The 26399-nt window shown below is 37.1% G+C and overlaps 2 protein-coding genes across 2 annotated transcripts; both read left to right on the top strand.

Annotated features, from left to right (window-relative positions):
- The first annotated feature begins 5314 nt into the window (after nt 1-5314).
- Nucleotides 5315-13910, top strand: LOC143861056 (cinnamoyl-CoA reductase 2-like). The gene is made up of 7 exons (XM_077371946.1): nt 5315-5450; nt 9468-9637; nt 9826-10011; nt 10574-10745; nt 12265-12267; nt 13454-13643; nt 13729-13910. The coding sequence occupies exons 1-7, from the start codon at nt 5339-5341 to the stop codon at nt 13865-13867; spliced, it is 972 nt and encodes a 323-aa protein (XP_077228061.1). The 5' UTR covers nt 5315-5338; the 3' UTR covers nt 13868-13910.
- Nucleotides 13911-17123: 3213 nt separating this feature from the next.
- Nucleotides 17124-25272, top strand: LOC143850373 (cinnamoyl-CoA reductase 1-like). Its single transcript, XM_077359631.1, has 6 exons — nt 17124-17289; nt 20171-20340; nt 20529-20714; nt 21439-21610; nt 24584-24770; nt 25040-25272. Exons 1-6 carry the CDS (start codon nt 17178-17180, stop codon nt 25176-25178), a joined length of 966 nt encoding a protein of 321 aa, XP_077215746.1. The 5' UTR covers nt 17124-17177; the 3' UTR covers nt 25179-25272.
- Nucleotides 25273-26399: the final 1127 nt, after the last annotated feature.

The raw sequence follows: 26399 nt of genomic DNA, 5'->3' as shown, positions 1-26399 counted from the left end.
CTTGGCAAGTGTTGTGGAAAAGAAAATTGTGCATCTAAATGCATTTATGTTGTTCTCCTCTTTCTTGTTATGCATTTGATGTAGTTATTAGGGAGTTAATGTCTTCTTTTATGAGTAATGCTAGCTTCACAGGTGCCCTTGTAAAATAAGGGGCAAAGGGCGCCCCTATTGGTCAAAAACCATTAAAGACCGTTCTGATTGCAATTTTCTGTGCCATCTTTAATGGTTTTTGACCGAGGGGGGCGCTCTTTGCCCCTTATTTTGCAAGGGTGCCTGTGAATCTAGCATTCCTCTTCTTTTATTTGTTTTCTTACCCATAAGAGCATGTACATCCACTTCATCTCCTGTACATGTAGGCGCAAGTCCATTCATCGAATGTTACATATAAGGAGAAAAGGGAACAAATTGTATGGGAGTGAAAACTTAATCATATCAAAAGTCAAGCTACAAGTTAACTCGCTGGTATACCACTAATACTAAAATTCGACCACATCTAACATTCCTCCTCAGCCTAACATATTCCTCAAGACATATTAAGCTTGTTCACAACATAATGGTGATGGTTGGTTGTGAGTCCTTCAGTGAGATATCTTTATGTTTTTCTCATGAGTTGTGTAATATAGCTTGGTCCTTGCGTGAAACTTGTAACAGCTTGATGGCTCTTTGGTTGTCAGAAGATGTGAGCATCTGACCTCTAGTGAAGCCATCTAAGATTGGTTGTAGTCAATTAGTAATGACCATCGCTCTATATACAGCTCTTATACTCAACTTGGAGATTGTCTTCTATTTCTTACTATTCCAGGGGACCAAATAATCATTTGTCTATACAAATCAGAGTAACCACTCACTTTTGACTGCCTTTTCTTCGGAAACTGTATAGAACAATCCAAATCCACAGTCCCTCTCAAATGCCTCAAAATACATATAGCAGCATGTTGCCATTCTTTTCAAGGATCATGTAAATGCTGGCAAACTTGGTTCACCACAGTCCCTCTCAAATGCCTCAGTGCTTCGTTGTGTATGTGGATCGTTGATTTTATTGCTTCCTTTCCACTGAAATTCCTATTGTCAATAGTGGAAGGTTCCCACGTGGGATCTGGTTGAGTTGCCAAAAACCAAACATGTGTTTGGGTGTAACTAGGTATACAGTATCGAGCAAAAGACTAATGGATCAATACAGCAATACAATACCCAACTGGTAGAAAAAGGGTTCGTACAACTATATTAAATCGACTATTCGGAGACATTCTCTCCCATAGCTAAGTTCAGCTCTACGGCAACCTTCTTTCCTTAGCCGACAACAATGAGTAGCCTCTTGACTAGTTAGATGTCTAAAATGCCTTGGTAATCTGTAGGATTAAGTCTTCATGGATCTTCCATATTTTTTTTAAGCTAAGACGAAAAGAGAAAAAGTGTGTATGCTAAAGAAAGTTGTATGCACTCTAAAAAAATTAGGTCGAGTATGGCTTGACAGAGTCATTCCAGCAATGGCTCAAATCAGGTGCAAGCATGGTTTGAAATTTCGACCCAAATCCGAAATTTCGGGTTTCGGTCGAGACCGAAATCGAAATGGGGTAAAACCCGAAACGGTCTAAAATTTCGACCAAAATTTTGTTTTTCCTGAAATTTCAGACCAAAAAAATCTGGAATTCATCTATTATTTAATATTATCCCAAAATTTCAGCCCTACTGAAATTTCAGTCAAAATTTCGGTAATTTTGGCCAAAATTTTGTACGACATAAAATTCTTTCTTAATTGATTTCGTCTGATTTCAGCCGAAATTTCGGTTTCGGTGAGGACCCTCACCGAAACGCATTCCGAAACCGAAATTTGAAACCATGGGTGCGAGAGATGTGCAAATATTTTCATTTTCATCAGATGAGTTGGAGGGAATAACACTACCATGGATGATCAATGACAATAAGGCCATACAAGATCTGAAATATCATTTTGGGTGGGCATTTGACATCAAAGATCTTGGTCCTCTCAAATATTTTATAATGATTAAAGTAATTGTTTCTAAGAGTGGTATCGTCATATCTCAAAGAAAGATAAGTTGGGAATGTTATTTATTTTACCATTACTCACCCAGTAATTGTCTTCCTTGTGAGTATGGTTAGCAGATTTATGCATGCTTCTCAAACTGCACATCTAGAAGGTGTTCAGAGCATCGTATGCTAGCTTAACAAAATACCAGGGAAAGATATTATATATGTTAGGAGGGGTCATTTGACTATAGAGGGATACACCGATGTTGATTGGGCAGGCTCACATACTAATGGAAGATATTTTTTTTTGAAAAGTGACAATTTTATTGATACCATGGAAAAGATTTTAGGATCTATTTTCATCTTGCAGCATGTAGCTAATACATTTCATCACGAGCTTGATTAACTTCTATTTTTGGATAGTAAATCTACGGACAGCTGTGTTCTATTACAAATCAATCCTAACAGTTATGCCTTTAGCTTTTTGTGATGTTACGCTATTATTTAGATAATTTTTTTATGGCTGATATGTTAAGAAAATCAGCTGCTATCCATCTTTTGTTTATTTTTCTTTAAATACTCATGATTATTCCACATGATATGCTATGGGAATGATTTTTTTTTTTTTTTTTTGAATGATTATCTGGCATAAGTATGTAACAACAGGATTTGAGGAAATCGAAAACAATTTCCGGGGGTTGATAGTCGATGTCCGCAATGTATCTGAAGCCTTGCTTCTGGTATATGAGAAACAAAAAACATCAGGAAGATACATATGTTTAGCTCATTCGATTGGAGTCCACGATCTGGTTGAAAAGTTGAGGAGCATGTACCCTAACTAAAATTATCCCAAGAAGTAAGTTTCTTTAGTGCAAAAAACTTTCATTTTTTGCAGTAAAACAATGTTCACTATAATTACATATTTATTAATTGAATCAACCAGCAAAGAATATGAATATTTACTAACAAATCTTACTCTTGAGACCTGCGAGAAATACACTCTTTGGTACGCTGCCAAAAGGTGTAAATCCATCACTATATTTTTAGCGACTGATATTGTTCCGCCCCAACAAATGGCGTTGCTAAATGGATATGGCAATGGATTTTGTGATGGTAAAAAATCCGCCACTTTATTTTTTGGAAGCTCGACAGAATCCGTCGCTACTTCCGTTTTAATTAAAAAAACAAATAAAAGTGGTTGTTTTACTTTTGGATTATGAGAACCAATCGAGTCTTAGGCCATGTTCGTTTAAGATTATGACAACCGATTGTGAGTGAGTGCCAAACCAATTATTGGACTCCAATTAAAAGGTAATTTTGAGCCCAATAATCGGTTTGGCACTAACAATCGGCTGTCATAATCTAAAACCAACAGGGCGTTTGACTACTAAAGTTACTGGTTAGGCTCCTATCAAACAGGGTCTTAGACTACTGAAGTTACTAGTTAGGCCCCATTTGTTTCGGATTATGAGAGAGAGAGAGAGAGAGAGAGAGAGAGAGAGAGAGAGAGAGAGAGAGGTGGTGTGGTGAGTGAGGCGAGGATGTGATGGGGTGGAAAATTAGGAAAATAAAAACCTAATCTAAACACGGAAAATTGATTTGCTCAGTTTCCTTACTGGTTATAAAACTAATTTCCCTAGAGTTACTCTTTTTTTTAACTCTCAACCCATGTGCCAACTATCAGCTCACTGTGAGTCTTTAAAGCAAGCCTAGAAAGCCTAGCAAGCTTTACAACCATCCAAATGCAAGGATTTCTGGGAATGACCAGTCAGAGTAAGGCCTAACAAATGAATAATTTGGACACCCACATGTACTATTTTTGCTTCCTTCCATCTATAATATAGGATTTGCTAGGTAATTTTGCGGAGAATCATTTCGCAGCTCATTCTTGGAGAGAACACCCACCTCAGATGAATTAAATGAATAAGACAAAATTAAATCTGCTAAAAAGTAATAAGAAATCTGCTAAAAAGTGAGCTTATGTGGCTGTTCTCTCCTTCAAAAGTGGTCTGCGAAATGGTTTTCTGCAAAATGCCTAGCAACCCCTATAATAATACATACTAAACCCATTTTTGTACATTGTCATTAGTTTTCTAGCCATGGAATTTTTTTATTGGAAAACTCTTTTCATGAAAAAAATTTACTGGGATTTTTCCTATAGCGGAATTTTTTTACTCCTCATGCATGGCATGGTTGAGGCCAGGGGCGACAGCACTTGACAGGAAAGGGGGACAATTGCCCCCCTTAATTTTTTGGAAAAAAATATATATATACCTTTATTTTTTAATATTTTTTTATATTTACCCCCTTTTTAAAAAAATATGCCCCCTTTTCAATTATCCCTAAGATAAAAAATAAGTTTGAAACTTTAATTTTACCATTTTTATATCCCTTCTTTGTGCAAAATTTACTATAATTTTTGCCCCCTTGTGCAAAATTTTAGATAGAAATTTTTTCTATCTTAATTTTAAGATAGAAAAAAATTACTATAATTTTTGCCCCCCTTACAAAATTTCTGGCATCGCCCCTGGTTGCAGGGGCGATGCCACATGAGAGGAAAGGGGGGCAATTGCCCCCCTTATTTTTTTGGAAAAAAATAATATGCCTTTATTTTTTAATAATTTTTTAATACTTACCCCCTTTTTTAAAAAATATGCCCCCCTTTCCAATCATCCCTAAGATAGAAAATAAGTTTAAAATTTTAATTTTACCATTTTATCTCCCTTTTTTGTGCAAAATTTACTATAATTTTTGCCCCCCCTTGCAAAATTTCAGATAGAAATTTTTTCTATCTTAATTTCAAGAAAGATAAAAAATTACTATAATTTTTGCCCCCCTTGTGCAAAATTTCTGGCATCGCCCCTGCCTGGTTGAGGCCATTATTTTACACCCATGTATAGCATGGGTAGGGCCCACCATTTTACACTTCACGTTTTGATAAGGTGATTATGATTTCTCACCTACTCAACTCAAATACAAGCATCTGGTGAGGAGCCTAACCAGTAACTTTAGTAATCAAACGCCCTGTTGGTTTAAGATTAATTCAAATACATGCATCTGTTGTGGGTCCCTCAATCTCCACACAAAGCCCATGCATAGGGTAGGGACCACCATTTCACACCTGATGTTTGGATTTCATGGGCCAAGAATGCTAGTACTTTCTTTGTGCCATTATAGCCGTCCTAGTACATAAAGTTCAACATAAAAGCCAAGACCATAGCATCTCTGTTTTCCACGTGGTGGGATATAAACACAGTGAAAAGTCTATAAATAAGCCAAAGCATGGTGATATCCATGATCTATCACTTATTTCAAGAGTCTGGTTTATAACAGGAGAAGGGCCATTGAAATGGAGAAGGGAAGAGTGTGTGTAACAGGAGCAGAAGGATATGTGGCTTCATGGGTGGTGAAGCTTTTTCTCTCTGAGGGTTACATAGTGCATGGAACTGTTAGAGATCCAGGTACCCTTTTTGTTAGTATTAGGCTTTAGACTACCAAAGTTGTATAACTCTCAGCATGTGCTCACTTGTATGATGACTACGTAAAACTGGTAATCTGGAAACTACTTCTCCTATAGCAGCCTATAATCCAATTGGTTGTCTCAACTAATAAATTTTTAGACCATTTGTTTACACCTAAAAGTTCTCTTAGTTTTCAACTAAACTGGTTGAGATTGAACTTGGGTTTGTTCTTGATGAGCTTTTGCTATAAAATTGAGCTGGATTCAGCTCCAATCTTATCTGATTTCAAGTAGAAGCTCAAACAAATTTCAAAAATCAACGCCAGATGCTTGTAAAGGGAGATGATATCTACACTCTTATTTCGATAGCACTCACCTCCTTATTTGATACCTTTACTTTTCTGGGTGCCTGTTAAATTTGAAGGAAATTGATTTAAGGGAGTCCTAGTAGAACTGTTGATACGATTGTGGAGAGTCAAAGATGAAAGCAGCTCTGTAGAACATGCCAATAGATTTTGATTTCTGGGAAACGATTTGGTTTGGGGGAGAAAGGGGTTAGATCGGCAGATTTATGCCTAGGGTCCATTTGGATGTACTTAGGTCCTGTTAGGATTGCAGGGATTTTCTGAAAAAGTTTGGACAGGAAAAATATTTCTTAAACTCCCTGCCTTTTTTACACACAAAAAAAAAGATAATTTAAACCAACCCTATTCAATTTTTAATTGTGAGACCTTCAATTATTATAATATCCCTTTAAATCAACCATAATCATATCATTTCCCTCTAAATCGTGGAAAGAAAAAAAAAAACCAAGAAAATTTTTTCATCAAAAATGTTTTTCTTGCAATCCAAACAGTACGTAAATGGAAAGGTACATAGAAGATTCCCATTTCATTTTGTTTGAATGCTAAAGATTCCAATTTCATTAGTTTCCTTTTCCTCCTGATTTGAGAGGAAATTCAAGCAGTGAAAAGGATTTGCATTTGGAAAAATTACAGCCGACCAGGATTATCATGTGAATAGTAAGCAACCAAACAATGATAGGAAAAGGAAATGTGTCCTTTTACTTTGATTTTTCTTTTCCAATTTAAACGGACCCTTAGAGAAGTTCAAAACAAAAAGAAATGAAGATACGGAAAAAAATTGAATGGTAAATGAAGATAAATTAATTTATTAAATATACTCAGTACATATCATATTTTAGTTAGGGGGCTGATATTCCCCCCTAGACCTGGCAAACGGGCGGGCCGGGCCGGATTTGACCCGGCCCGTACGGGTCCGGGTCAAACGGGCCGGGTCAAAGTGACCCGGAAAATTCTACGGGTCATTGACATTGGACCCGCACCCGGCCCGTACGGGCCGGGTCGACCCACGGGTCACCCGGATTTTTGACGTATTTTTTAAGAGTTTTTTTTTTATTTAGGGATTTGCTAGCCACCTTCTCCTGGGCTATTTTTCGGCTTGTAGCCCCTCCTTTGCTGCAAAGATTGGGTGAAGTACAGTATGGGGGCAAAGGTTGCTAGCAACAAAAGAATAAAGAGAAGTAATCATTACGGATTTTTGAAATATTATCAGAATTTCTAAGTTTGAAATGAAAAATTACCGTAAAAAGGTCAAAAGTAAAAAAATTACATATAAAATATGACAATTACTGAGAAAACTACGGGAAAAAAGTTAAAAAACCGTCTTTTGCACTTTTTTTGCACTTTTTTACGGGCACCCGCGGGTCCACCCGACCCGGCCCACTTTTGACGGGCCGGGTGGACCCGCGGGTCAATTTCTAACGGGTCACCAACAGGTGACCCGGACCCGTAAATTTACGTGCGGGCCGGGTGGACCCGCGGGTCCGGGTCACTTTTTGCCAGGTCTATTCCCCCCAGGCTATTTCCCCCCCTTGACGGCTGGCTAACGTTAAAACGTTAGGATTTAACGTATGTGTCACTTTCCCACCATTTGACATTTTGACCTCTCTCTCTCTCTCTCCACACACACACACAACAGGAACAGTTGGTGGGCCCAACGGAAATCATTGGTGGAATGGTGGGCCCATCTTTGAACAACGTAGGCCCCGCCCATACCACTCCATAGGATAATCCAAACTGTCCATTTGATGGGCCATAAACGTAAATAGGTTGCATACCAAAATATCATTTCCATATGCTGATTCTAGCCCTCCGATCTAAATAGAAACTACATCTTATGCAACCTCTATAGATTGTAGGGTTGTGATCATCCTATGGAAATGATTTTTGGGGCACAACCTATTTACATTGTGGCCCATCAAATGAATGGTTTGGATCATTCTATGGAGTTGGTCGTAAAGTAACATTAAGGCCCATCCACAACATAGGACGATCCAGGCCGTCCATGGTTTGGATAATCCTATGGAGTTGGTCGTACAGTAACATTAAGGCCCAATCGTAGGCCCCACCAATATTTTTTCAAATTGAAGCGTACTGTCCACAACATAGGATGATCCAAGCCGTCCATGGTTTGGATCATCCTATGGTGTGATTCGTACAGTATCTATGTGAGGAAAGTGTTGGTGAGCTTAAGCGCCCCAATCACATGGGTCCCACATTTTCTGTGGTGATCCAAACCATTCATTTGCAAGGCCCTATCGTAGATAAGGGGTGTACCAAAAATCAGCTCCATAAGATCATCCTAACCCCTCCATTTGTGGAGGACAAAAATTGGCAGATTTGTGGACAAATTATGTCTGTCCATTTTGACCTCCACAAATGGATGGGTTAGGATGATCCTATGGAGCTGATTTTTGGTACACACCCCATCTATGTAAGGGCCTTTCAAATAAATGCTTTGGATCATCCTAACAAAGTAGGCCCCAATGTGATTGGGCGCTTAAGCTCACCAACACTTCTTTTTTTTTTGAATGGTCGATGCAAATTATATTACTACCTAGGCCTAGTGCAAGAAGCAAACTGTCGGGAAAGTTGCCTTGTTTCCCACCAATAACTATTTTCACAGGAAGGCAAAATAGAAACTTCAGGTTTTAGGAATACCTAAAGTATAAAATGCCTTGAAGCTCACTAGCTTGGGTGTGGGGGCTAGGGCTTTTGGGAGTGAGAAAAAGAGAAAGAGAGAGATGAGGGAAAAAGAGAAGAAGAATAAGGGGTTTTTCTTGGGGTTTTCCCTTTTGGGTTCTTCCTCGTAGATCGTGCTCTCGCCCATTGATGTAGGCATCTTGGCCGAACCACGTAAATCTTGGTGTTCATCTTGTAGTTTGTGTTTATTTTACTTTTTCGTTAATTTTGCAAGATCGGATCGGATTTGCCAAGCTGATTTTCTCAACATGAATAATTTAGATATTTTCTATAAAAAATTTACGAACCCGAATCAATTCGCAACGAATTTGATCTTCTTAGAGGGAAGATTAGCCTCTTAATCCACTTCGAGGGAAGGATCAGTCCTCCTTTGTGCACAAATACACAATTTTTCTTCATTCTTTTCTAAAGAGTGAATACATGTTATTTATAAAGAGAATAATCACTTACCACTTCCTCTAAAACTCTTACCCTAGCTAATCCAGAAACCCTAAACTTTATCTTTAAGACTCCTCCACATACCAGACACTACAAAGCAAATCCTATGAATTGCAAAGACCTAAACTAATTTATTCCACCACAAGTGGGTCCCATCGAGGCACGTAACAAAAGTAATTATTAAAATATCCTTATAATTTATATTATATTATCATATCACTAAAATATCCTTGTAATTTGTAATTTGTCTGACTCTAATTAGGTTTTTGAACATGTCTGGAAGATCCCAAATATGGATCCATAATTTTCACATATGTCCTAAGATCCGGGTCCATTCGGGCTTCTACTTTCACAGAGGCTTTCATATTCCATTTGCAAAATAATGTGACTACTAAATTCATTTATCTTTAAAAACATGTATTTGGAAATATTTTTAATTGAAAATCCATATCAGTTTCTTCCTCCTCAGATTTTGTTCAATAACACCTCTCCAATTCCACCAAAATCTTTGTCAGATAATGCGAAAAATGCCCATTTGAAGAAGCTAGACACAGCGGCAGAGAACCTACAACTCTTCAAAGCAGAACTGCTAGACTATGATTCTATATATGCTGCCATCGCCGGATGTAATGGAGTCATCCATGTTGCATGTCCAGTTCCGTCTCCCAATGGTCCCAGTAAAGAGGCAAGATTATATCAGAATTAGGCGATTCAATTAATTATGATGGAGATTGAATGCAGCTCATAATTCAACTTGTCATTTATATGAACTACTATTCCTTTACATAGAGGTTTTTAACATATTATAGTGCAGAAAGAGCATTTATTTGAGAAATTTCTTGCATCAATGTGCTCACATTGAATGTCTTGCAGATTGATTTTGTAGAGCCTTCTGTCACGGGTACACAGAATGTACTCAAGGCATGTTCCGCGGCAAGAGTAAAACGGGTTGTAGTTGTGTCTTCTATTGCCACTGTTACGATGAATCCAAATTGGCCACAGGATAGAGTCATGGACGAGAATTGTTGGTCTGACATGGAATATTGTAAGACAGTTGAGGTAACTATTCTTCGCACAAACTCTACCATTAAATGGCTTTAGTTTGCTAAAATTTAGTAGTTTACTACTAAATTTGAACTGCTTATATGATCCTCATGAAGGCTCATTACATATATTAATAGAATCTTCTAGATGATTACTGAAACAAGTGCTTGAGTTCTTGTTCAATAAATATTTTGCATTTATGCCACAACATATGAAAAAATAAATATCTTTCAAAAATTAAATATTTTTGCATTTATGTTACAACATATAAAAAAAATTGAACTCAGAACAAAATGAAAAAAGGTGTTGATAGATGTCTAAACCTTTAAGGGGCATGCTTGTAGTTATCTCTTTCTATCTGTTAGTCTTATGCAAAATATTTATTGTGGATGGCCTTTTAATATGGTTCAACATCCTTTAAGGAAAATCCTTTTATTAAAGAAAACTCACATTGTATGGATGGCCAATATAATATGGTTCAACATTCTTTAACTCACTAATTTAATTTGATGTACTGGTTATGTGAAGAGTATCTCTGTGTAAAAAAAGCTAAGCTCCCCATTTCATTTTATTCCAGAATGTGTTTGGCTGGTACTGCCTTGCCAAAACAGCAGCAGAAAGAGAGGCTTTGGAGTATGGAGAGAAAAGTGAGCTCGAAGTTGTAACAGTTTGTCCAGCCTGGATTATTGGGCCCCTGCTACAACCTAACATGAATTACAGCAGCATGATATTCACCGATCTATTGAAAGGTTACTCATACTAAAGCATTCCATTTTCTTGACTTTAATAACATGGTAATGAAATTAATTATTAAGTGTCGCTTGGCAAGTGTTGTGGAAAAGAAAATTGTGCATCTAAATGCATTTATGTTGTTTTCCTCTTTCTTGTTATGCATTTGATGTAGTTATTAGGGAGTTAATGTCTTCTTTTATGAGTAATGCTAGCTTCACAGGTGCCCTTGTAAAATAAGGGGCAAAGGGCGCCCCTATTGGTCAAAAACCATTAAAGACCGTTCTGATTGCAATTTTCTGTGCCATCTTTAATGGTTTTTGACCAAGGGGGGCGCTCTTTGCCCCTTATTTTGCAAGGGTGCCTGTGAATCTAGCATTCCTCTTCTTTTATTTGTTTTCTTACCCATAAGTGCATGTACATCCACTTCATCTCCTGTAAATGTAGGCGCAAGTCCATTCATCCAATGTTACATATAAGGAGAAAAGGGAACAAATTGTATGGGAGTGGAAACTTAATCATATCAAAAGTCAAGCTACAAGTTAACTCACTGGTATACCACTAATACTAAAATTCACATCTAACATTCCTCCTCAGGCTAACATATTCCTTAAGACATGTTAAGCTTGTTCACAACATAATGGTGATGGTTGGTTGTGAGTCCTTCAGTGAGATATCTTTATGTTTTTCTCTTGAGTTGTGTAATATAGCTTGGTCCTTGCGTGAAACTTGTAACAGCTTGATGGCTCTTTGGTTGTAACAAGATGTGAGCATCTGACCTCTAGTGAAGCTCTTCTGGGAGGTCCCATAGCCATGTAAGAATGGCTGTAGTCAATTAGTGATGACCATCTCTCTATTTACAGCTCTTATACTCAACTTGGAAATTGTCTTCTATTTCTTACTATTCCAGGGGATCAAATAATCAATTTGTCGATACAAATCAGAGTAACTACTCACTTTTGACTGCCTTTTCTTCCGTAACTGTATAGAACAATCCAAATCCACAGTCCCTCTCAAATGCCTCAAATTACATATAGCAGCATGTTGCCATTCTTTTCAAGGATCATGTAAATGCTGGCAAACTTGCTTCACCACAGTCCCTCTCAAATGCCTCAGTGCTTCGTTGTGTATGTGGATCGTTGATTTTATTGCTTCCTTTCCACTGAAATTCCTATTGTCAATAGTGGAAGGATCCCACGTGGGATCTGGTTGAGTTGCCAAAAACCAAACATGTGTTTGGGTGTAACTAGGTATACAGTATCGAGCAAAAGACTAATGGATCAATACAGCAATACAATACCCAACTGGTAGCAAAAGGGTTCGTACAACTATATTAAATTGACTATTCGGAGACATTCTCTCCCATAGCTAAGTTTAGCTCTACGGCAACCTTCTTTCCTTAGCCGACAACAATGAGTAGCCTCTTCATTAGTTAGATGTCTAAAATGCCTTAATGGTAATCTGTAGGAATAAGTCTTCATGGATCTTCCATATTTTTTTTAAGCTAAGACGGAGAAAGAAAAAGTGTGTATGCTAAAGAAAGTTGTATGCACTCTAAAAAAATTAGGTCGAGTATGGCTTGACAGAGCCATTTCAGCAATGGTTCAAATCAGGTGCAAGCATGGTTTGAAATTTCGACCCAAATCCGAAATTTCGGGTTTCGGTCGAGACCGAAATCGAAATGGGGTAAAACCCGAAACGGTCTAAAATTTCGACCAAAATTTCTTTTTTCCTGAAATTTCAGACCAAATAAATCTGGAATTCATCTATTATTTAATATTATCCCGAAATTTCAGCCCTACTGAAATTTCAGTCAAAATTTCGGTAATTTTGGCCAAAATTTTGTACGACATAAAATTCTTGATTTCGTCTGATTTCAGCCGAAATTTTGGTCCCAACTTGCAATGCTAATGGAAGATATGTAAGCGGTCATTTCACCTTGTTGGGGGTAATCTAGTTTCGTGAAAAAAAAGAGAGAGAAAAGCTAGTAACGTGAAAGAGCAAGAAATGGGCTATGATGGAGAGATCTAGTGTTTGAGGCTGAATACAGGGCTCTTGCTAATGCAATTTATAAGCTTTTGTGGCTTAAGATACTCCTCACATATAACCAGGTGGACATTCCCAGGAACCTCTATTGTGATAACCACATGAAGCTCTATTGCTATAACCAAACACTTGTTCACGTCATAACCAAGATTTCCATAAAAATCAAAGCATATAGAAGTCGATTGTCACTTTCTGAGAGAATAGGTTAAGGTCAAGATCTTTACTGTCTTGTACGGCAGATCAAAGGATCAGCTTGCTAGCATACTCATGAAAATTATTCTGCCTACAAAGGATTATTGGCAAGCTAGACATATTCGACATTCACAATCCAGCTTGAGGGGGAGTGTTTAAAGATAAAAGATTTTAGGATCTATTTTCATCTTGCACCATGTAGCTAATACATTTCATCACAAGCTTGATTAACTTCTATTTTTGGATAGTAAATCTACGGACAGCTGTGTTCTATTCCAAATCAATCCTAACAGTTATGCCTTTAGCTTTTTGTGATGTTACGCTAATATTTAGATGATTTTTTTATGGCTGATATGTTAAGAAAATCAGCTGCTATCCATATTTTGTTTCTTTTTCTTTAAATACTCATGATTATTCCACATGATATGCTATGGGAATGGTTTTTTTTTTTTTTTTTGAATGATTATCTGGCATAACTATGTAACAACAGGATTTGAGGAAATCGAAAACGATTTCCGGGGGTTGATAGTCGATGTCCGTGACATAGCTGAAGCCTTGCTTCTTGTATATGAGAAACAAAAAGCATCTGGAAGATACATATGTTTAGCTCATTCGATTGGAGTCCACGATCTGGTTGAAAAGTTGAGGAGCATGTACCCTAACTACAATTATCCCATGAAGTAAGTTTCTTTAGTACAATAGTTCAGCATAATACCTCTTATCCCCACTTATACTATACCCATTTATTTATTTTTCTACTGGCAGTTATATGGAGGCAGAGAAAGAATTGAAGATGAGTTCCGAGAAATTGAAAAGATTGGGTTGGAAATACAGGTCATTAGAAGAGACCCTTGCTGACACTGTTGGATACTTTCAAGAGGCAGGTCTTCTGGATAAGGATTAGAGTACTTTCAACTATATTGATTGTCTTTTATAGCCAACATATGTAACTTATTCTCAATTCCAATATGCAAAACTTTGTTCCTTATTTGAATTTTTCAAGTGGGGAGTAATGCATGCTCTAGATTGCAAGTATATATGTTTGGAACTTATTATTTGATAATAACCATTAGCAATTACAGATGTGGTTTCTTGCATGTGGGATCAATTACATAATACCAGTGTTGTGATATTACGTGGTTGTATTTTACTGCTGCTGAATTTTGTTCCGGTACTTGGAGATCACAATTTACAGCAAGCTTACAATAAAACTGCTTGAATAGTGTACTCCATAAAAGGCCATTTGATTATAATGGTGATTTTTGGACAAAATTTTCATTTTTTGCAGTAAAACAATGTTCACTATAATTGCATATTTATTAATTGAATCAACTAGCAAAGAATATGAATATTTACTAACAAATTTTACTCTTGAGACTTGCAAGAAATACACTCGTTGGTACGTCGCCAAAAGGTGTAAATCCATCGCTATATTTTTAGCAACTGATATTGTTCCGGCCCAACAAATGGCGTTGCTAAATGGATATGGGAATGGATTTTGTGATGGTAAAAAATCCGCCCCTTTATTTTTTGGAAGCTCGACATAATCCATCGCTACTTCCATTTTAATGAAAAAAACAAATAAAAGTGGTTGTTTTGGATAAGGGTGTAAATGGATATTCAAAAATTCGAATACCGTCCACTTCTGAATCCGTTTAAAGCGAATATTATCCGAATCCGTTTCAAGTGGATATTATCCGAATCCGTTTATGAGATATCCGGCTCTTAGCGGATGTGAATCTGGTAAATTGAGTTATCTCTCATTTTAAGAGCATTCTTGGAGTTTTACATGTCTTCTTTATGAAGCAACAAATGTGTGATGTAGGATGAAAGAGACAAATGGATGATGGCGATTGAAAGATGATGGCTAGCTCCTAGAGAATTCTAAAGCAAAAAGGTTATCTAGGTCATTGATGGTAAATGGACGGCTCGGATCAATTTTTCAACTTAGGGTTATATAAAAACCCAAAAAACAATTAAAAGATGGGACTTCTAAGGTTTGCAAGGAGAAGCAAGAGAGAGCAGAAAGGAAGAGGCCGTGACACCATCTCCGGCATTCCTTGGTGTCCCCAACCTCCACCAAAATCCACCGCCGCCCCTCTCCACTTTCTCACGGCCACCTCCATCACCGCCAGTCACCTCCATCTCTAACCCAAACCCCATCTCTATTCCCATTTCTCTTCATCTTCCACCATCAACACTCCTACTTCCCCTGATCAAAATAGCCCAAACTCAATCCATCATATACACCAAAAACAAAAATAAAACAAAAATCCAAAGACCACTATCAACACTATCATCCATCCCCACCGCCTCTCTCTCTCTGTCTGCCTTTGTTTTAAAAGGAAGATGATCTCATATATTTTAGGGCTTAAGAGTTAATTTTGAGTAGAGAAGGTAGAGGTCTCGTTTTAGGGTTTGAAAAATTCATTCGAGGAGTAAGAAGGAGAAGAAAGAAAAAGTGCTACAATAAAATGTTCGAATTTACCGGATAAGTGGATACGAATAATATCTGAATTCGAACATTATCCGATGGAATCGAATTTGGTAATAGATATTAAAATATCCGTCGAATCCAAATCCGAATTCGGATAGTGGATACTGTAATCGAATTCGGATATAGCCATATCCGCTTCGAATTCGATCCGTTTACACCCCTAGTCTTGGATTATGAGAACCAACCGAGTCTTAGGCCATGTTCGCTTAAGATTATGACAACCGATTGTGAGTGAGTGCCAAACCAATTATTGGACTCAAATTTAAAGCTAATTTTGAGCCCAATAATCAGTTTGGCACTCACAATCGGCTGTCAAAATCTTAAACCAACAGGGCATTTGACTACTAAAGTTACTGGTTAGGCTCCTAACAAACAGGGTCTTAGACTACTGAAGTTACTAGTTAGCCCCATTTGTTTTGGATTATGAGAACAGACTAGAGAGAGAGAGAGAGAGAGAGAGGTGTAAGAAAATTCCATGGAAATCTTTGTCACTTTTGCCAAACAAGCCCAAAATGTATTTCCATCAGTAATCAAAATCTGCTAAAATCAACTGCTTATAATCTAAAGTTTGAAAAAGCATTATTGGTTAAGCGGTAAGGATCAACCAATGGACTTGACTTAGGGTACCCGACAACCAAAGTTGACCTACTCAAAAAAATTTGATTAAGGTGATTCTCATTTCTCACCTACTCAACTCAAATACATGCATCCGGTGAGGAGCCTAACCAGTAACTTTAGACTTTAGTAGTCAAACGCCCTGTTGGTTTAAGATTACTTCAAATACATGCATCTGGTGTGGGTCCCTCAATCTCCACACAAAGCCCATGCATAGGGTAGGGACCACCATTTCACACCTGATGTTTGGATTTCATGGGCCAAGAATGCTTGTACTTTCTTTGTGCCATTCTAGCCGTCCTAGTACATAAAGTTCAACATAAAAGCCAAGACCACCATTTCACACCTGATGTTTGGATAAAATGGGCCAAGAATTAGGGGTGGCCGGAACCGAACCAGACCCGAAGAACCGAACCGGAACCGAACTGTTTAAAAATACTTTGGGTCCGGTTCGGTTCCACTAATGAAGAACCGAACTTATTCGGTTCGGTTCCGGGTCTAATGTTCTTGGTTCGGTTCTGGAACCGAAGAACCGAACTTTTGAATATATATATATAATATTTTTTATATTTCTATTATACATATACTTATTAATATAAATTACTTATACTATTAATAAGTAATAGTTAATACTATTCTTATAATAAGAAATAAGAAGGTAACTTATATTATAACTTTAATTAAAAGTTTTTATAAATTATAATTAATAATTAGTAATTAGCCATTAGAATCGGAGAACCGGACCGGACCGAACCAATTATGTTCGGTCCGGTTCGGTTCGGTCCTACTATGTACTACGGTTCGGTTCGGTTCTTACTGTTCATGCAACCGAGAACCTAAAAAAAACAAGTAACCCAGACCGATAACCAAACCGGTTGGCCACCCCTACCAAGAATGCTAGTACTTTATCTGTGCCATTCTAGCCGTCCTAGTACATAAAGTTCAACATAAAAGCCAAGACCTTAGCATCTTTGTATTCCACGTGGTGGGATATAAACACAGTGAAAAGTCTATAAATAAGGACAAAGCATGGTGATATCTATGATCTATCACCTTTTTCAAGAGTCTGGTTTATAGAGAGAGAGAGAGAGAGGCCATTGAAATGGAGAAGGGAAGAGTGTGTGTAACAGGAGCAGGAGGATATGTGGCTTCATGGGTGGTGAAGCTTTTTCTCTCTGAGGGTTACATAGTGCATGGAACTGTTAGAGATCCAGGTACCCTTTTTGTTAGTATTAGCCTTTAGACTACCAAAGTTGTAAACTCTCAGCATGTGCTCACTTGTATGATGACTAAGTAAAACTGGTAATCTGGAAACTACTTCTCCTATAGCAGCCTATAATCCAATTGGTTGTCTCAACTATTAAATTTTTAGACCATTTGTTTACACCTAAAAGTTCTCTTAGTTTCAACTAAACTGGCTGAGATTCAACTTGGGTTTGTTCTTGATGAGCTTTTGCTAAAAAATTGAGCTGGATTCAGCTCGAATCTTATCTGATTTCAAGTAGAAGCTCAAACAAATTTCAAAAATCAACCCCAAATGCTTGTAAAGGGAGATGATATCTACACTCTTATTTCGATAGCACTCACCTCCTTATTTGATACCTTTACTTTTCTGGGTGCCTGTTAAATTTGAAAAAAATTGATTTAAGGGAGTCCTAGTAGAGCTGTTGATACGATTGTGGAGAGTCAAAGATGAAAGCAGCTCTGTAGAACATGCCAATAGATTTTGATTTCTGGGAAACGATTTGGTTTGGGGGAGAAAGGGGTTAGATCGGCAGATTTATGCCTAGGGTCCATTTGGATGTACTTAGGTCCTGTTAGGATTGCAGGGATTTTCTGAAAAAGTTTGGAAAGGAAAAATATTTCTTAAACTCCCTGCCTTTTTTACACACAAAAAAAAAAGATAATTTAAACCAACCCTATTCAATTTTTAATTGGAAGACCTTCAATTTATTATAATATCCCTTTAAATCAACCATAATCATATCATTTCCCTCTAAATCATGGAAAGAAAAAAAAAACCCTAGAAAATTTTTTCATCAGAAATGTTTTTCTTGCAATCCAAACAGTAAGTAAATGGAAAGGTACATAGAAGATTCCCATTTCATTTTTTTTGAATGCTAAAGATTCCAATTTCATTACTTTCCTTTTCCTCCTTATTTGAGAGGAAATTCAAACAGTGAAAAGGATTTGCATTTGGAAAAATTACAGCCGACAAGGATTCAAACAATGATAGGAAAAGGAAATGTGTCCTTTTACTTTGATTTTTCTCTTCCAATTTAAACAGACCCTTAGAGAAGTTCAAAACAAAAACAAATGAAGATATGGAAAAAAAATGAATGCATATATATCATTCTCGTGGGTAAACGAAGATAAATTAATTTATTAAATATACTCAGTACATATCATATTTTCGTTATTAGTTATAGAAACTAAAAGGCAGTAGGATTCAAACTTTATGATATCTTTGGTATATGACCTTGTACGAAATTGGGTTTGAAGCTCCATATGATTATTTACAAGTAATGGTTATAATCATTTCAGAAATGATATAGTTTCTAGCTTCTAAATCGGGGTGTCAACAGGCTGGATTCAGATCGAATCCACCAATGTCCAAGTCACAATAAGCTTGGTTCCTAATTAGATAACTCCTTTTTTGAAGCAGGAGGAATTTTTTAGATAACTCCTTAGATCCTGTTTGATTTTGAATCCAATTTCATTCTAAATGAGTCTAGGAATGATAGGTACCTTAACAGTACCCCATAGGCTAGAGAGCTGATGGAAAGTGTTAGGCAAGGCCCTTTAAACATGTCCCATACCAAGTTGGGTTCCACCTAGTCCCATACCCAAGCGCCCCCCCCCCCACTCCGGACCGTAACAAGGAACCAACAACAAAACAAAAAACTATTTTACTATCATTACAAAAATGATGCAAATTATATATATATATATATATATATATATATATATATATATATTGAATGGTTGATGCAAATTATATTACTACCTAGGCCTAGTGAAAGAAGCAAACTGTCGGGAAAGTTGCCTTGTTTCCCACCAATAACTATTTTCACAGGAAACTTCAGGTTTTAGGAATACCTAAAGTATAAAATGCCTTGAAGCTCACTAGCTTGGGTGTGGGGACTAGGGCTTTTGGGAGTGAGAAAAGGAGAGAGAGAAAGAGAGGAGGGAAAAAGAGAAGAAGAATAAGGGGTTTTTCTTGGGGTTTTCCCTTTTGGGTTCTTCCTCGTAGATCGTGCTCTCGCCCATGAATGTAGGCATCTTGGCCGAACCACGTAAATCTTGGTGTTCATCTTGTAGTTTGTGTTTATTTTACTTTTTCGTTAATTTTGCACGATCGGATTGGATTTGCCTAGCTGATTTTCTCAACATGAATAATTTAGATATTTTCTATAAAAAATTTACGAACCCGAATCAATTCGCAACGGATTTGATCTTCTTAGAGGGAAGATCAGCCTCTTAATCCACTTCGAGGCAAGGATCGGTCCTCCTTTGTGCACAAATACACAATTTCTCTTCATTCTTTTCTAAAGAGTGAATACATGTTATTTATAAAGAGAATACTCACTTACCACTTCCTCTAAAACTCTTACCCTAGCTAATCCAGAAACCCTAAACTTTATCTTTAAGACTCCTCCACATACCGGACACTACAAAGCAAATCCTATGAATTGCTAAGACCTAAACTAATTTATTCCACCACAAGTGGGTCCCATCTAGGCACGTAACAAAAGCAATTATTAAAATATCCTTATAATGTATATTATATTATCATATCATAAAATATCCTTGTAATTTGTAATTTGTCTGACCCTAATTAGGTTTTTGAACATGTCCGGAAGATCCCAAATATGGATCCATAATTTTCACATATGTCCGACGATCCGGGTCCATTGGGGCTTCTACTTTCAGAGAGGCTTTCATATTCCATTTGCGAAATAATGTGACTACTAAATTCATTTATCTTTAAAAACATGTATTTGGAAATATTTTTAATTGACAATCCATATCAGTTTGTTCCGCCTCAGATTTTGTTCAATAACACCTCTCCAATTCCACCAAAATCTTTGTCAGATAATGCGAAAAATGCCCATTTGAAGAAGCTAGACAGGGCGGCAGAGAACCTACAACTCTTCAAAGCAGAACTGCTAGACTATGATTCTATATATGCTGCCATCGCCGGATGTAATGGAGTCATCCATGTTGCATGTCCAGTTCCGTCTCCCAATGGTCCCAGTAAAGAGGCAAGATTATATCAGAATTAGGCCATTCAATTAATTATAATGGAGATTGAATGCAGCTCATAATTCAACTTGTCATTTATATGAACTACTATTCCTTTGCATAGAGGTTTTTAACATATTATAGTGCAGAAAGAGCATTTATCTGAGAAATTTCTTGCATCAATGTGCTCACATTGAATGTCTTGCAGATTGATTTTGTAGAGCCTTCTGTCACGGGTACACAGAATGTACTCAAGGCATGTTCCGCGGCAAGAGTAAAACGGGTCGTAGTTGTGTCTTCTATTGCCACTGTTATGATGAATCCAAATTGGCCACAGGATAGAGTCATGGACGAGAATTGTTGGTCTGACATGGAATATTGTAAGACACTTGAGGTAACTATTCTTTGCACAAAATCTACCATTAAATGGCTTTAGTTTGCTAAAATTTAGTAGTTTACTACTAAATTGGAACTGCTTATATGATCTTCATGAAGGCTCACTACATATATTAATAGAATCTTCTAGATGATTACTGAAACAAGTGCTTGAGTTCTTGTTCAATAAATATTTTGCATTTATGCCACAACATATGAAAAAATAAATATCTTTCAAAAATGAAATATTTTTGCATTTATGTTACAACATATGAAAAAATTTGAATTCAGAACTATATGAAAAAAGGTGTTGATAGATGTCTACTCCTTTAAGGGGCATGCTTGTAGTTATCTCTTTCTATGTGTTAGTCTTATGCAATGAGGAATTTATGTATTTCATCTCCTTATTTGTATGATTGTATACATCAGGGAGAATTGATCATTCTATTTCTAGGTAATGGCATAATTTTCTTCATCAGCAAAAGTTGGATATGTTATTTTGGGATTTTTGAAGAATTCTTCAAAAAAATTCATTTTTTTTTCCATTTCATGATTTTCTTAGAAAATATTTTACAAAATAGGGATTGTAGGGAAAATCCTTTTATTAAAGAAAACTCACATTGTATGGATGGCCTATATAATATGGTTCAACATTCTTTAACTCACGAATTTATTTTTATGTACTGGTTATGTGAAGAGTATCTCTGTGTAAAAGCTAAGCTCCCCATTTCATTTTATTCCAGAACGCGTTTGGCTGGTACTGCCTTGCCAAAACAGCAGCAGAAAGAGAGGCTTTGGAGTATGGAGAGAAAAGTGAGCTCGAAGTTGTAACAGTTTGTCCATCTGCGGTTCATGGGCCATTACTTCAACCTACCATTAATTCTAGCATGGGGTTTATCCTTAGTCTATTAAAAGGTCTTCACCCGTACTAAAACTCTCAACCCATGCTAAAACTACTCTTTATTGTGTTTAATAACATGATATTGGCATTAACTTTGATAATTGTAAAATCTTAATTATTACATGCTAGCTATTGCTGCAGAAATGAAACAAGCTTGTGTATATTGCTAGATGTAAACAAGACTACTTATGTCATTCTCCATTTTTGTTATTCATTTAGCCCATGTTTAGCTACCAACTCAACTCAACAAAGCCTTTGTCTCAAACTAGTTGGGGTCGGCTAAAATGAATCCTTTAGAAAAATTTCATGAAGACGGTTGTTAGAATAAACCTAGTATGGGCATTCTAGATATTGTACTTTGTCTTTCAGTATATAAATAAATCAGCGAGGGGGAAACAGCCCTAACTTACTATTTCTCTTTTTCCTCTCTCGCGTAACATGGTATCAGAGCCCTAGGGTTTCCGATACCTAGGGACAAAACGCCAGCCTCCATCTTCTCCATCTCCAACCTCCACCCAAAGCCAAATCCCTTTACTGCACCGCCCCGACCCGTCTTCTCTCTCTCTCTCCATTCGCAGCCTTTCTCCTCTCCAACCCATCTTCTCCAACTCCACATTCCGTGGTCTCACTCGCGTCTCCCTCTCTCTGTTACGTATACCCCTCCCCCTCCCTTCTGTCTTCTGTGGCCCCTCCCCATCCGTCTCCCGTCTCCCACCCGTATATCATTATTACAGGTAGTAACTCAGGGGGAATTCAGAAACTAAAGGCTTTCTTACAAAAAGAGTTCGCTACAAAGGACTTGGGACGTCTCGGATACTTCCTTGGGATAGAAGTGGCATACTCCTCTAGTGGCTTGTCTTTATCACAGAGAAAGTATGTTTTTGATTTGTTGGAGGAAATAGGAAATCTTGGTGTAAAACCTGTGTCTGCACCTATGGATTCCATCGTAAAACTAGTTCCGGAAGAGGATGACTTGTTGGAGGATCCTGGTAGGTATAGAAGGCTTGTGGGCAAGCTCATATACCTTATTGTTACTCGTCCCAATATATCCTATGCTGTTGGGGTGGTCAATCAGTACATGACCTCTCCTCGTACTTCACACTGGAGTGCAGTAGTTCAAATCCTCAAATATCTGAAGGGTGCACCAGGAAAGGGCTTATTATTCAAACGACATGGTCATATGCGAATTGATGGGTTTTCTGATGCTGATTGGGCTGGATCTCCTGGATATAGGAGATCGACTACCGGGTATTGTACCTTTGTGGGAGGCAACCTGGTTTCATGGAAAAGCAAAAAGAATGATGTCATTGCAAAGTCAAGTGTTGAGGCAGAATATAGAGCCATGGCACACACTAGTGCAGAGATTATCTGGTTGAGATCACTCCTGTCTGAGATTGGTATTGTGTTTCCTTCGCCTTCACAGTTGTATTATGACAACAAGGCTGCCATCTATATTGCGACAAATCCAGTCTTCCATGAGCGAATAAAGCATATCGAAGTCGACTGTCATTTCATTCATCAGAGAATTCAGAAGGGGGAGATATGTACTGTATTCGCTCGTTCTGCAAAACAGTTTGCTGATATGTTCACAAAGCCATTGAATAAAGCAAAGTTGAGTGACATTTGTAGCAAGTTGGGAATGTATAACTTATACATTCCAGCTTGAGGGGGAGTGTTAGAATAAGCCTAGTATGGGCATTCTAGTACTTGTGCTTTGTCTTTCAGTATATAAATAAATCAGTGAGGGGGAGGAGGGGGAGACGGCCCTAACTCACTATTTCTCTTTTTCCTCTCTCACTTAACAAAGGTGAAAGGAATCTACTCGGATCTAATCCCGGCTCTTGTTGGGTTCTTCTACATGTATCATTTTCTTTCATTCTATCCTATTTAAGGTCATGTTCTCTATTATGTTCCTAGCTATCAAGTCTTTCCTCACTGTTTCTACCCAAGTTGTTTTCGGTCTAACCCATGTTTACCTAACATGATTTTTTTTCCTATTAAATATTAGTTTATCAAGTGATGAGAGAGTGGTGGTGAAGGATGGGAGAAAGAGATACTTGAGAAGGCATAATTGTATTTTGAGAAGGGAAAAATAAATTGTATTTTGAGCAGAGTTTTTCGTTTCCTTATTTTTCAGCCTTTTCTAACTATCTCATTTAGTTCCTCTCAGTATCTCCCTCTCAGGCCCCCGTCACCATTGGGTAAGCTAATATTCCATGGAAAAGAAATTCATTCTGGGAGCTAATCTATTCATTTGTTCTTTATTTCTAAGAGCATGTCTGTACCTTCAGAGAGCAGCAAGGAGGATGGGGAAATTATGGGAAAAAATTCTAAAGAAAATCAATATTCCATAAAAAAAATTATTGGGTCTACTAGGGTTGCAATTTTTCGAGATTGAGGCCCTATCTCACTGCTCGAGTCGTTGTTCTTCAACCGGCTTTCCTATCAAAAGAAAGGGTTGCAATTTTTCTAGTAAGCAGGGAAAATTTGTTTATGATGAAAAGATTTCCCATGTTTGGAAAACTCATTTCTTATGGAAAGATTTTCCAAGATAGTTTTTCCTGCATCCAAACAACTTGTGTGATCACTTGACAGACAAGAAGTAATTCAGGTCCTTGGAGATTGGATGAGGTTTTGGATTTGTCTGGAGGGTCAATGCCTGCTTTTCTCTCAGTTTATGGCTTACTAATGACCTTTTTCTATTGCGCAATCTCTATATAGTCTCTCTTTTCTATTTTCTTAGTCTTTTTCGTTTAATAAATGTTTCTAATTGCTACTTTTTAAGGAAAAAAAATCTTAAGATATTTTTCCATGATTAACACATTTGTTATGTGGATGCTAGTTTATAAAGATCAATCACAAACCATCTGCATTTGGTTTTTCATTCTGGACGTTGATAATAGTCTAACATGTCATGTAAACAGAGCATTGAGACTCTTAGCTTATCCTCTTACTAATTGACTACTATCTTGAATGATTATAAACAGGAGTTGATACATTGAAAAACAGTGTTCATTTTGTGGTTGATGTCCGAGATGTCGCCGACTCACTGCTGCTGGCATATGAGAAGCCAGATGCGGCTGGAAGATACATATGTACATCGCATACAATTCGGCTCCGAGATTTTGTTGAAAAGCTGAGGAATATGTATCATAACTACAACTATGTTAAGAGGTAAGGTTCTTTTATTACACTAGTTCAATGGGAAATGATATCAGCACAACCATATTTTGATATTTTCACAAACCATCTTGTCTTTTGTTATTCAAAGAGCTGTTAAAAGTTTAATACATTACCCAAAAAAAGCTCTCAGGAGCCAATTAAAGAAGAAAAGACAGGTGGGTTCGTGCAGTCAAAATATGGTTGTGCCGATAACATTTCCCTAGTTCAATTTATGCTTTTATGGTTCTCATTGTTACATGAATACATTTTTCTACTGGCAGTTATATAGAGGGAGAGGAAGAACAGAACATGAGTTCAGAGAAACTACAGAGTTTGGGATGGAAATGCAGGCCATTAGAAGAGACCCTTTCTGACTCAGTTGTATACTTTCAGGAGGCTGGTCTTGTAGATAAGCTTTAGATTGTTTTTCATCTCATTTTCATGGTTATCTTTCTATTGCAACATGTTTGACTGAAATACAATAAAGTTGATATATGTTCCTGTTGTTTCTCTATTAATGTTTGTTTGAAGGTAACTGTTGTCCTTTACCTTCCATCCCTTGTTTATAATGAAACTTATGAAATTTGGGTTCACCTACTGAAATTTGTTGTTTCTCTATTAAGAAACCCCCCCAAGTTCATGAAACACGGTCTCTAGAGATTAATATACAAGGATTTGCTTATTCAATTTTTGAATTTTATCTTGGTTTCTCTGCCTGAGAAAAATGTGAAAAATGATAGTGAACACTGTAATCGAAACAGTAGCTAGCAAAATGTTATCAGGCAAAAAAAACGGAATAGGAAAAATTCAAGTTTAATAAGGTATTAGTAAAAAAAAGTCGTAAAAATAAACAAGTGTAAAGTTGAAAAGTTGGCCAAAAAACATGTTTAATACATTTAAAACGCATTTTAAGTGTTTTCCTAAGAAATCTGAGTTTTTGGGTTTAAGTTTTAAACGGTGAGACAATACAAAGCAAGTACATTTCTTCAAATGTATGGGCCCAAAACAAAATGTAGATGTAATTGGACCCTATCAGGACTGAATGGCTAAAATGTATGCCACTTTCAAACAAAAGGTGGAATCAAAGGGGTACCATTAGGCCCAAGTTGCTAAAATGACCAAGTAGGATCCATTTTAAAACTTTACCCAATTAACAGATGACATACAAAAAAAAGCCTAAAACACCCTTTTAATCCAACTAATACCAATTTTGGGTTGTCTTACAAGATAAATGTCTTAAATACCTTTAGAATATGACTTATCCTAGGAGCAAACACGACTTAATCTTGTGAGCAAATATGACTTACCCTATGAGCGAATACAACTTACTGTATTCAAACACAACTCGCACAACTTGCCCAACTTGCCCTGTGACTAAATTCGACTTACCCTATGATCAAATAAGACTTAAATTAGTATAATGTATCTTTCGACTTGAAACATACATTACACCCACAAAGATGCCTTCATATATTTACCTCTCAATCGTGGTTTGGGGCTTTGTTTGTTTCCCACTGGCCACATATGACCTCGATGTAGGCCTTTAAGGCAAATCTAGCAGGCTTAACAATTGTCCAAATGCCAAGATTTCAAGAAATGATTTGGATATTACAGCCTCTCACACCATACATAGTCGTCCCA

This window comes from Tasmannia lanceolata, unplaced genomic scaffold (assembly GCF_043159265.1).
Source record: "Tasmannia lanceolata isolate RefF3 unplaced genomic scaffold, GAP_Taslan_0.1 ptg000003l, whole genome shotgun sequence".
NCBI classification, from domain to species: domain Eukaryota; kingdom Viridiplantae; phylum Streptophyta; class Magnoliopsida; order Canellales; family Winteraceae; genus Tasmannia; species Tasmannia lanceolata.
Note: the sequence above shows the minus strand (reverse complement) of the source record. Positions and strands in the feature narration are given on the sequence as shown.

Excerpts from the sequence above, each read along its gene's own strand:
- LOC143861056 (XM_077371946.1), top strand. The coding sequence starts at position 5,339 with ATGGAGAAGGGAAGAGTGTGTGTAACAGGAGCAGAAGGATATGTGGCT. Across the intron at positions 5,451-9,467 it reads TGGAACTGTTAGAGATCCAG|ATAATGCGAAAAATGCCCAT; the intron begins GTACCCTTTTTG and ends AATCTTTGTCAG. Across the intron at positions 13,644-13,728 it reads AACTACAATTATCCCATGAA|TTATATGGAGGCAGAGAAAG; the intron begins GTAAGTTTCTTT and ends TTCTACTGGCAG.
- LOC143850373 (XM_077359631.1), top strand. The coding sequence starts at position 17,178 with ATGGAGAAGGGAAGAGTGTGTGTAACAGGAGCAGGAGGATATGTGGCT. Across the intron at positions 20,715-21,438 it reads AATATTGTAAGACACTTGAG|AACGCGTTTGGCTGGTACTG; the intron begins GTAACTATTCTT and ends ATTTTATTCCAG. Across the intron at positions 21,611-24,583 it reads TATCCTTAGTCTATTAAAAG|GAGTTGATACATTGAAAAAC; the intron begins GTCTTCACCCGT and ends GATTATAAACAG.